The sequence below is a fragment of the Podarcis filfolensis genome (assembly GCF_964270895.1).
Source record: "Podarcis filfolensis genome assembly, chromosome: 18".
NCBI lineage: Eukaryota > Metazoa > Chordata > Lepidosauria > Squamata > Lacertidae > Podarcis > Podarcis filfolensis.
The window spans coordinates 12,085,847-12,096,972 of record NC_139622.1 but is presented as its reverse complement, the minus strand read 5'-3'; the positions used below and the strand labels follow the sequence as shown (position 1 = coordinate 12,096,972).

The 11,126-nt window shown below is 52.2% G+C and overlaps 1 protein-coding gene across 2 annotated transcripts; it reads right to left on the bottom strand.

The window, feature by feature from the left end:
• Positions 1-1,156: 1,156 nt before the first annotated feature.
• Positions 1,157-9,553, bottom strand: SLC35E1 (solute carrier family 35 member E1). Of its 2 annotated transcripts, XR_014543347.1 has the most exons (7): positions 9,008-9,519; positions 7,622-7,692; positions 6,493-6,630; positions 5,657-5,782; positions 4,605-4,850; positions 3,481-4,332; positions 1,157-3,446 (listed from the first exon to the last, which is right to left on the bottom strand). XR_014543347.1 is itself a non-coding variant. In XM_083594735.1 (6 exons), exons 1-6 carry the CDS (start codon positions 9,462-9,464, stop codon positions 4,075-4,077), a joined length of 1,296 nt encoding a protein of 431 aa, XP_083450861.1. In that variant the 5' UTR covers positions 9,465-9,553; the 3' UTR covers positions 1,157-4,074. The 2 variants fall into 2 exon arrangements, 1 of the variants encoding a protein (XP_083450861.1); XM_083594735.1 differs by having other exon boundaries at positions 1,157-4,332; positions 9,008-9,553.
• Between the last annotated feature and the right edge of the window lie 1,573 nt (positions 9,554-11,126).

The window sequence follows — 11,126 nt, the reverse complement described above, 5'->3', positions numbered from 1 at the left end:
TAATACCCCTCCCCACCTTCTCACTATATAGAAGGATCTGGCAACTTCTGTTTCAGTGTATCTGAAGAAGTGTGCATGCACACGAAAGCTCATACCAAGAAATAACTTAGTTGGTCTTTAAGGTGCTACTGGAAGGAAAAAAAATTTTTTTTGTTTTGAGACTATGGCAGACCAACACGGCTACCTATCTGTAACCGGATTTAGGAATAAGCTAAGCGAGCTCTAGTTTAGGGCCCGTCTCTTGGGGGCCCCCCAAAAAAAATTAAAGGGGGAAAAAACCCTGGATGTACATTTCCAAAATATAATCTTATCTATCTTTCTATTTATTTATGCCAGTCTCGGATTTACATATAAATAAGCTAAGCAAAAAATTAAAGGGGAAAAAACAACCGACGGTAGATGTACATTTCCAAAATATAATTATCTATCTTTCTTTCTTTCTATTTATGCCAGTGCCAGATTTACGTATAAACTAAACAAGGTATAACTTAGGGCGCCACTCTCTTGGGGGCCCCCAAAAAAATTAAAGGGGGAAAAAACAACCTGGATGGATATTTCCAAAATATAATTTTCTTTCCTTCTTTCTATGCCAGATTTATGTATAAGCCAAAGAAGCTCTAGCTTAGGGCCCCTCTCTCTTGGGGGCACGCAAAAAAATTAAAGGGGAAAAAAACAACCTGGATGTACATTTCCAAAATATTATCTATATCTATCTATCTATCTATCTATCTATCTATCTATCTTTCTATGCCAGTGTTGGATTTACGTATAAGCTAAACAAGCTATAGCTTAGGGCCCCATTCTCTTGGGGCCCCAAAAAATTTAAAGGAAAAAACCCCCACTGGATGTACATTTCCAAAATATAAAAAACACATATAATAAAACCTACATGCAGCAACAGTGTTTTGTGTTGTGTAATCTCCTATTTTGTTATGTGCAAATGGGTTTAGATACCTGTTAGGTCCATAAATTACGATATAGCATATATTCAACACAAAAAAGAGTGACGATTTGTTGTTGATAAAGGACAGCTGGACATAGAAAGGGCCTTGTTACCTTCAGTAGCTTAGGGCCTCATCAAACCTAAATCTGGCCCTGGTCTCCCATGCAGGTGTTTGGACCATAGGCGTAGCCAAGAAGACTCCACACGGGAAAGTTTTGATTCTTGCAGAATTCGGGTTTATTTACATTTTTGATATTTTAAAAGCATAATTACAACACACCCTTTTTTCCATTTTAACTTTTTTTTTAAGTTTGCAGGCTTAAAAAAGAAAACCATGAACTTTTCTTTCTTTTTTAAGTTTGCAGGGGCTTAAAAAAGAAAAAGACAAACCACGGTTCCTGTACATCAGAAGAAACAAACTTGTAAGAAGTTCATCGTACTTAAGAGCCAGGAGGGAACGCTGTTGCTAAAAACATGTACACCTGCACCTATCGATTAAGAAACTTTCCTCTGGAAATTGCCCGCATAATTTACAAATGACCGAGGCTCCGGTCCGGAGTTTCTCAAACTTGGGTCGGTCCCCGGCTGTGGTTGGACTACAACTCCCATCGTCCCTGACCACTGGTCCTGCTAGCTACGGATGATGGGAGTTGTAGTCTGTTCGGAAAACAGCTGCAAGGCACCAGGGTGTCTCTGGAGAGGCAGGAGACGGATTGGAGTATACATTTCGGGGGCAGAGGCAACTAATAAACTGCTCTGCCATTTCCCTCCTGAAGATGCTGATTTTAGACAAGAGGGAATCCCACCCGCCCCACCCCCGGCCAAGTCCTGGACCTGACAGCCTACACGCACCCCATTACATCTCGCCCATCGCTTTCTCCCAGGCCACCTGAGACTGGGGGGGTGGGGGGGGCTTTGGCCATGAAAGGACCACCGGTCGCACCTCCAACCGGCCGCAAAGGAAGTATTTGCATTTCGCAGCCAGGTCGGCAGGGAAAGGAAGTAGAGTGGGGAATCAAACTTCAGTTAATTTCGCAAAAAAATAAAAATACGATGCTCTGTCGACACAGAGATTTTGAAAAGCAGATTATCGACGATTCTTCTCTGACCCTTCACCCCAGGCGGTGGTTTTGCTTCTTCGGAGAAGGGGCAGAGGTTTCACGACACGCTCCAAACCAAATAAAACGGCAACATCCAGGCGGAATATATATATATATATATACACAAGGACTCAAGCGTTCCGCCTTCCCTCCCCTTATAGATATAACACACTCAACACGCAAACACGCCGCTCCCTGGCAAACGGGCCGAGGGGCGGCAAAAGAACTGGAACGGCCACAGGGATGGGAAAACCCCGCCGTTTCGGACAGGGCAATGACGCGGGCTTTGACAGCTGGATCTGGGGCTAGTGGAGACATTGGTGGCAACTTGGACAGGCAAGCTGTTCTTGAAGCGTTGCTCGCCTTGGGGAGAAGCGAGCTCTGAATGGGAAAAGCTAGGCGCCATGTCTGGTGTCCTGCTCTCCCAAGAAGGGATCTCGCCATCGCCGAGAGAGAGGGCAAGAAACCCGCCAGATGGAGCAAGAGGCTGTTATCTGTGGGGAAAGGCACAAAATTTGCCCACATCGGAACCCCCTGCTGCCTCGAAGAGCAGCTACTCCCCACCTATGGCTTGCTCCCTCTCCTCTCCAGGCTGCTTGTCGAAATGAGACTCTTTATTTTTGGGGTGTGTACGTATTAGAAAGTAGAAAGCAAAACAGAGAGGGCAGGCGTGAAACTATTTCCCTGCTTGTATCCAAGGCCGAAGAAGAGGGCTGGCCTCTTGAGACCTCCTGTCCCGGGGTCTCCAAAGCTTCCCCCCTTCTCTTTCCCTTTGGCCGAGGCAGAAACATGATTACAAAACTCAGACGAAGAGACCTACTCATTTCAGACAAAGCCCCGATGGGAGAAACAGCTCCAGGACGCAGGAGAAGGCAGAGGAGGGGGTCTGTGTCGGACAGCGAAGGTGCGAATGGGATGAAACCGTGCAGAGAATTACGCACAAATTTATTAAAAAAGGGGTTACTGGCTTGGACGTCTTAACGGCCCCACCCGCAGTGGATCCCCTTTGGAAGGCCGGGGAGGAAGGAACCAAACTGGCTCTTCCCTGTTGCCCAGTGCTACTTCGCAGACACACGGCCAGCCCTACTCGGAGTTAACGGGCCCGGCAAATCCATTCATTTTTAAGGGGTGAAATGTAGTTTTGCAACCCCAAAGAGGAGCCCTTTCCTAAATGAGCAGTTTTGCTGCAGGCGGGGACGTCATCAAAGGGTTCCTAGACCTCATGATTTGAAAAACAGGATCAGGGCGTGAGCAGGGAGAGGGAACGTTTAAGAAGCGCATCTCTAAATTTGTCACACGTCGCTCGGCGGAACATGATTATTGTTTTAAAACAGATGGCCGCTCTCTCTCCGTATCTCTTTGCGACGGTCGCAAGCCGGAGCAGAAGGCGGCTACAAACTCGACTGCACACACACACACACACACACACACACACACACACACACACACAAAAAAAACCTCGCAACGGCTGCGGGATACAAGAAGCGGCCTGCTCCTCCGCAGGGAGGAGAGGAAGACGCTTCTTGCAAATTGCACTTTGAAAACAGCAGCAGAGCTCGGCATCAGCCGACCCGGAGCCTCGCAGGGGGCTCTGCGGGTGCTGACGGGTGCCCGAAGCGCCCCGAGGGCACCAGGTTGGCAAAGGCCGGCGCGGCTGCCAGACAAAGCAACCGAAACAATAAAAAAGTTAGAGTGCAACCCAAATGAAAACAAAACAAAAATCCATACAGGGGAAAAGGAAAAATAGAATACTGGCCATCTTTCTGTTGCCCCCAGTGGGTACAGGGGCAAGCGCAGAGGCCCACGTTGGGCTTGGGGGGCTCAGCCGCAATCCGCACCTGTGTCCCTGGGCAGAAAGTTGATCAGCATGCAGCTGCCCTCCCCCTCCTCCTGTTCCAAGTGCACACACGGTCCTCCTCTCCTCCTGCTCACAGGGAGTCCCGGCCCACAAACATACACTCCCAAGTGCTTGAGGACCCTTCTCCGTCCTCGGAGAGTCCCAGGTTCTGCCGGCCGGGACCGAGCCTCTCGCTAGATGTCGTAGCGGCTGGAGCTGTACATCGCGGGGTAGTTCTGCCGGCTGTACTGGAAGTGGTCGGCCAGGACGCCGCTGCCTCCCCCTCCCCGGTTGCCGTACTGGAAGTCCCCGCCGTGGTGGTGCAGGAAGGAGGAAAGTCCGTTCTGGGCCTTCTCCGGGGGGCTCCTGTGGCGCTCCAGGCCGCCGGGGAGGTCTCCCGTCGTGATGGGCAGCAGCTGCTTCTTCCTCTCCTGGTTGGCATCGTATTTGGTCTGCGGGGAGAAAAGCGCTTCACGTCAGGCTCCCTTTCGGAGAACCGGGAGGTTTCCCCCAAAGGTCGTCCAGCCCAATCCTCTATATTAATACGTATTCTATATATTAAAAAAGAGAGCGGCAAACACAAAAACGCGAAGGACAGTGAAGGTCACAGACGGCAATCGGCTACGAAGGCAACGCTCTCCTTCCCTCCGCTGTCAGAGACAGTATACTGGGGAATTGCGGGCAGGGAGTGCTGCCTTCCCCACCCACAAAAAGAGGCGCCCACCTTGTTGTACAAGAAGACTCCCAGGATGGCGGTCATCATTCCCAGGACGTTGGTCGAGGTCACGGGGTTTCTGAGCATGAGCAGAGAGACGCTGATGACTGTGATCCTCTTGGTGGCGTTGGCGACCGAGTAGCTCAGGGGGCTGATGAGGTTGAGGATGCTGAAGGCGATGACGTTCTGGGCGAAGTTGCAGAAGCCGCTGATGGTGAGCAGCAGCAGGGTCCACGGCCAATGGGCCATCGAGCTCTGCAAGGGAGGCAGGGTTCAAGGGACAGCGGGAGTTTCCCCGCCAGCCCCTCGGTCACTCCCGGAGGCTGTCGAGACTCCGGCAGAAAAAAAAAAATAGTAATGATTTATTACAGTGGTACCTCCACCCCGTCAAGTGCCCATTCCGTCAGACGTCTGCAGCACATCCAGAAGTACCGGAACAGGTTACTTCCGGGTTCGCCGCTCGCGCATGCGCAGAGCTTTGTCCAGTGTCCTTTTTGGCCAACGACTGGGGCTCCGGAATGGATCCCGGTCAGAAAACAAGGTACTACTGTACTTATACCCTGTCTATCTGGCTGGGCTTCCCCAGCCACTCTGAGCGGCTTCCAACAGAATATTAAAAGCACAATAGAACATCAGGCATTAAAAACTTTCCTAAACAAGGCTGCCTTCAAAAGTCTCCTAAAAGTCAGGTAGTTGTTTATTTCCTTGACATCTGATGGGCAGGCGCCACTACCGAGAAGGCCCTCTGCCTGGTTCCCTGCACCCTCACTTTTCGCAGGGAAGGAACCGCCAGAAGGCCCTTGGGAGATGGACCCCGGTGTCTGGGGTGGAGACGCTCCTTCAGGTCTACTGGGCCATTTAGGGCTTTCAAGGTCACCACCAACCCTTTGAATTGTGCTTGGAGACGTCCTGGGAGCCAATGTAGGTCTCTCAGGACTGGTGTTATATGGTCTTGGTGGCCACTCCCAGTCACCAGTCCAGCTGCCACATTCTGGATTAGTTGTAGTTTCTGGGTCACCTTCAAAGGGAGCCCCACGGAGCTCCCCACCCCGGGAACTCACCAAGTCGTTCTCGACCAGGAAGGCAGAGAGATCGACCAAGACCCAGGTGGGGATCATGAAGAAGACTGCGTGGCAGCCCAGAATGTTCAGCAAACGCAGGTGGTGGATCCGGGAGTCCCTCAGCACCTGCAAGGATGGAGAAAGAGATCAGGGACGGGCGCTTTCGACTTGCTTCCCCCTCCTGCTCAGCACCCACAGGGAAAAAGAGGCCGGTCTCTGTGCCCCACACAGAGCGCTGCCTCGCTCGCTTTCCCTGGGAAAAGGAGGGTGGGGCGGTTGTGGGAGATGGCTTGTAACGAATGAGTTCTAACAGATCATTCCCCCCAAAAGGTCCAAGGGCATTTCTCCAAGGAATAACGGAGTCAGGCGTCCAACGTAATCTGTTCCAGAAGACCATTCGATTTCTGATAAACGTTCGACAACCGGGGCACAACGGGCAGGCGGCAATTTCAATGGAGAAAAAAAAACACGCCTCGGAAGCAATTCTACTTCTGAGGAAAGTTCGAAAACGGAAGCAACTACGTCTGGGTTTTCGGCGCCTGGGTTCCAAATCATTTGGCTCCCGAGACGCTCAGAAACCGAAGTTCCACTGTATTAGGGGCATCTTGGATCTTACATGCTCAAAAATTATCTTCCACAAATTACCACCACCACCAGGGCACCACTGGTTCTTCTGCACCCCAAGCGCCAGTGCGATTCAGCCAGAATGGGTAGGGGCTGATTTTGGGCTGGCAAAAGATTCCCAGGCCCAAGGCACCCCTTCCGGTTTCTGTCCCTGAGGCCGGTGGCACAGTTGTATCTGCCGAGCAGAACGCGAGAGGCAACGTGGACGGTACCTTTTTGGAGAAAATGTTCTGGAGAGAGAAGCAGAGTGTGGCGGCCAGGGCACTGATGAGCCCCCACGTGTCGAAGGACAGCTCCGTGACCGTGGCCAACAGGACGCCCCCGATGATGGGGATGAGGGATAAGTACACCTGGGGGGGAGGAAGGAGGGGGAAGTTTTTAATGTGTGACATTTTAATGTATTTTTAATCTTTGTTGGAAGCTGCCCAGAGTGGCTGGGGAAACCCAGCCAGTCGGGTGGGGTACAAATAATAAATTATGATTATGATCACAATCAAAAAGAACGGCCTTGAAGTCGCCATCCCAAAGATAATAAGAATAACTTGTTTGTTGTACCCTGCCCACCTGACTCGGTTTCCCCAGCCACTCTGGGAAGCTCCCAACAAAATATTAAAAACATGATAAAACATCAAAAATTAAAAACTTGCCCATACAGGGCTGCCTTCAGATGCTTTCTAAAAGTTGTGTGGTTCTTTATCTCCTCGACATCGGACGGGAAGACGTTCCACAGGGCGGGCGCCACCACCGAGAAGGCCCTCCGCCTGCTCCCCTGTAACCTCACTTCTCGCACGGAGGGAACCGCCAGAAGACCCTTGGGAGATGGACCCCGGTGTCCGGGGTGGAGATGCTCCTTCAGGTATACTGGGCCGTTCAGACCTTTAACGGTCAGCAACAATCCTATGAATTGTGCTCGGAAACGTCCCGGGAGCCAATGTCGATTTTTCAGGACTGGGGTAATATGGTCCCAGCGGCCGCACCCAGTCACCAATCTGGGAGGTGCCTTCTAGATTAGTTGGTAGTTTCCAAGTCACCTTCAAAGGGAGCCCCCCCCCCCCCGAGAGCACATTGCAGCAGTTCCAAGTGGTAGATAACCAGAATACGAACCACTCTGGCAAGACAGTGAGCAGGCTGGCAGGGTCTCAGCTTGCTGGTTAGACAACTGGCCTGGACGCAGAATTGACCTGCGCCTCCATGGACAGCCGTGAGTCTTAAATGACCCCCAGGCTGCGCACCTGGTCCTTCGGGGGCACAGTGAGCCCATTCAGGGCCAGGGAGTTTGTGTGCAGAAAGAAGGGCGACGTCTCGCCCACTGTTCCTCCTCCTCCTCCTCCTCCCTCTTACCTTGGTTGTCTGCTTCTCCTTCATGATGATTCTTGACAGCAGCACCACCCAGATTGGCATCGTGGCTTTGACTGAAAGGAGGAGGAGGTTAGAGAGGCGGAGTGGAAGCCGGAAGAGAGGGCTGGGAAGGAGGAATGCAGGCAGCTGTAGCTCCATCGAGCCCAGGACTGTCTACACCGACTGGCAGCAATGGCTGGGCAGGTTCTCAGGCAGGAATCTCTGCCAGCCCCAGCTGGAGGTGGGGGCTAGGGCTGAAGCTGAGACTTCTGCATGCAGAGCACCTGCTCAGCCTCAGAGGAGGACAGAAGCCCATGGGAAACACGAGGGAGAATGACCGCACAGCATGAGTCTTCACTCTCACAAGGGACCCCAAAACCAAAGCGGGCAGCAGCCACCCAATATTTCAGCACCTTACATCTAAGAGATTTACGCAGAGCAAACACAGTGAGATGAATGGGCATGATGTGGTCACGTCCAATAGGTTTAATAAATAAAATACTCAAGAGCTTGACAAATGCTAGATTTGACCCACTATTTATTACTGTGGTTAACAGGACAATGCTTTTTCTTTCCCCCCAAAAAGAAATTAAACACGAAACACCCTCAAAACCAATTATTTCAATGCGGCTGTAAGCAATATATTTCCGTTTCTTCCAGCCGCTTTCCAGTTACACCTAACATTAGCAGGGAGGGGGCTGGCACCAAGAAGGCCCCGTCATGGGCTGGTGGCGTTGAAAGCCCCAGATCTGCCATTCTAGGGTCAACTTTTCTTTCTTTCTTTCTAGGAGAGTTCAGCACATTCCCAGGAGCAGCAGGACGTGGAGGGCCAGCCCCCTTTGTAGGGCTGGACTAGATGACCGTGGGGGTGCCCTCCCAATTCTGCCATTCTAAGAGCAACTTCTTCCTTCCTCCCTCCCTCCCCAGGCACTCTGCACACTCCCAGGAGCAGCATGGTGCAGAAGACCTGCCCCCTTGTAGGCCTGGACTAGATGATCGTGGGGGTGCCCTCTCAATTCTGCCATTCTAAGAGCAACTTCTTCCTTCCTTCCTCCCTCCCTCCCTCCCCAGGCACTCTGCACATTCCCAGGAGCAGCAGGACGCAGAGGTCCTGCCCCCTTGTAGGCCTGGACTAGATGATCGTGGGGGTGCCCCCCCAATGCTGCCATTCTAAGAGCAACTTCTTCCTTCCTCCCTCCCTCCCTCCCTCCCTCCCCAGGCACTCTGCACATTCCCAGGAGCAGCATGGTGCAGAAGACCTGCCCCCTTGTAGGCCTGGACTAGATGATCGTGGGGGCGCCCTCCCAATTCTGCAATCCCAAGACCGACTTCTCCCTCCCTCCCCAGGCCCTCTGCCCATGCCCCGGAGCCCCCCCGCCGCCGCCGTACCGGTGTGGGCGTAGGAGACGGGCACCCTCCAGAGGGAGACGTGGGCGGAGACGGAGGCCAGGTACTTCCCGAAGGCGAGCGGGAGGATGAGTCTCGGGTACGCGCGCGGGGGCAGCTGGGCGGGGCTGGCGGCGGGCACGCGCCAGGCGCGCAGCAGGGGGGGCAGCAGCGCCACCAGGCCCAGCACGTGGCAGAGCGAGACGGTGACGGGCCGCGGGAAGGCGCCCAGCAGCACCTTGTTCACCACGTTGCCGCCGGCGCTCAGCGCGTACCAGGCCAGGCACAGCGCGGGCACGCGGAAGACCCCCGGCGGCGGGGGCGCGCCTCCTCCTCCTCCTCGGGGGCGGGGCGGCGGGGGCGCGCCCGGGGGCGGCGGGGACGCGCCGGGAGGGAGGGGCGGCGGGGAAGGGGCCAGCAGGGCCGGCGGAGGCAGCAGCGGCGACGAGGACGACGCCATCCCGAGCCGGATCCGGCCCCTCTCGGCCGCCGCTCGCTCCCCGGCGCGCTCCGCCGCGTCACTTCCGCCCGGCGACGGAAGCGGACGTGGCTACGGGAGCCGAGCGGGGACAAGCGGCTGGAAGATGCGGGTGGCCACGCCCACAAGGGAGCGGGGACTGAGGGAGGGAGGTTGTTGCGTCAGAGGCCGCGCCCACAAAGGGGCGGGGCCTGGGAAAGAGAGGGCGGGGCCTGGGGATGCCCTGCTGCTGTTCCTCTTCCTGCTATTATTTTATGCATTTTCAATATTTTTATATACATGACTTACATTTAATCAATCATTATTAGTCCTGTCTCCCTGAGCAAGGATTCTTATCGGTATAATAAATATAATAATAATAATAAATGATAAATTTATTTATTATTATTGTATTATTTATGCATTTTCAATATAATAATAATAATAATAATAATAATAATAATAATAATAATATCCCAACAGAATATTAAAAACACGACAAAGCATCAAACATTAAACACTTCCCTAAACAGGGCTGCCTTCCGATTTCTTCTAAAAGTCAGGTAGTTGTTTATGTCCTCGACATCTGACGGGAGGGCGCCACCACCGAGAAGGCCCTCTGCCTGGTTCCCTGTAACCTCGCTTCTCACTGGGAACCGGCAGAAGGCCCTCAGAGCAGGACCTCCGTATCTGGTATGGAGACAATCTTGCTTGGCTACGAGTGATTGCCAAAGAAGATATACGACTTACATTTATCTGGATTCGTCCCATTTCCCTGGGCGAGTATTATTATTATTTAGGCATTTTCAATATTTTGATATATACAACCTACATTTATCTTTATTTGTCCTGTCTCCTTAGACAAGTATTCTTATTATTATTATATTATGTGTATACAGTACTATATCTGCAGGTCTCAGGGTGGTTCACTACGTAAGCCCTGGGACCTTCCACTGTGTTTCCCAAACTTGGGTCTCCAGCTGTTTTTTGAACCAGGCGCATTCTTCATTGCAGTGCAAAGACCCCCCCCCCAAAAAAATGGATTCAAGGCATGCAGTGTTCAATTAAAATTAGCGAGAGACCACAAGGGGCAAAAATATAGCCACTGGCACTTCTTGATTCTGCTCCCTGAACTGGGTACCACCACAATGCAGGGTAGAAGCCCCCCCCAGTGGTGAAAAAGAGGGGCGGGGGCTCTCCTCTCTTTGCTTTCCTTGCCCTGGTGCAGCGGTTTTAACAACTGAGAATGTGCAGAAGTTCAACAGAGGAAAAACTTAATATGCCGAGGAGGTAAAAATGGGGGGGGGGGTGAAGCTTCAGTTGCTGGATTTGTGCACAGAAACTGGTCCCAAACAAGGCTCGGAGGTGGTGAGGTGCACTTGCATTAAAAATAAATAAATCACTTACTTGGAAACCAGCCGCCTTGTTAATCGCAAACCCCTTTTGACTAAAAGAAAATTTTTAATAAAAAAAATCAGTTCCTATGGCACTGAAGTCCAAAAACAAATTTGCACACGTCCCGTCTTCACAAACTTGCTCAAAGGAGACAGAGTCGTACCTTGGTTTTCAAAGGCCTTGGGAGTCAAATGTTTCGGCTCCCGGGCGATCGAAAACCGGAAGTGATTGTTCTGGTTTTCGAACGTTCTTTGGAACGCCCAGCACGGC

Excerpts from the sequence above, each read along its gene's own strand:
- SLC35E1 (XM_083594735.1), bottom strand. The coding sequence starts at position 9,464 with ATGGCGTCGTCCTCGTCGCCGCTGCTGCCTCCGCCGGCCCTGCTGGCC. Across the intron at positions 7,693-9,007 it reads CGTCTCCTACGCCCACACCG|TCAAAGCCACGATGCCAATC; the intron begins GTACGGCGGCGG and ends TCCTCCTTTCAG. Across the intron at positions 4,333-4,604 it reads GAGTCTTCTTGTACAACAAG|ACCAAATACGATGCCAACCA; the intron begins GTGGGCGCCTCT and ends TTCTCCCCGCAG.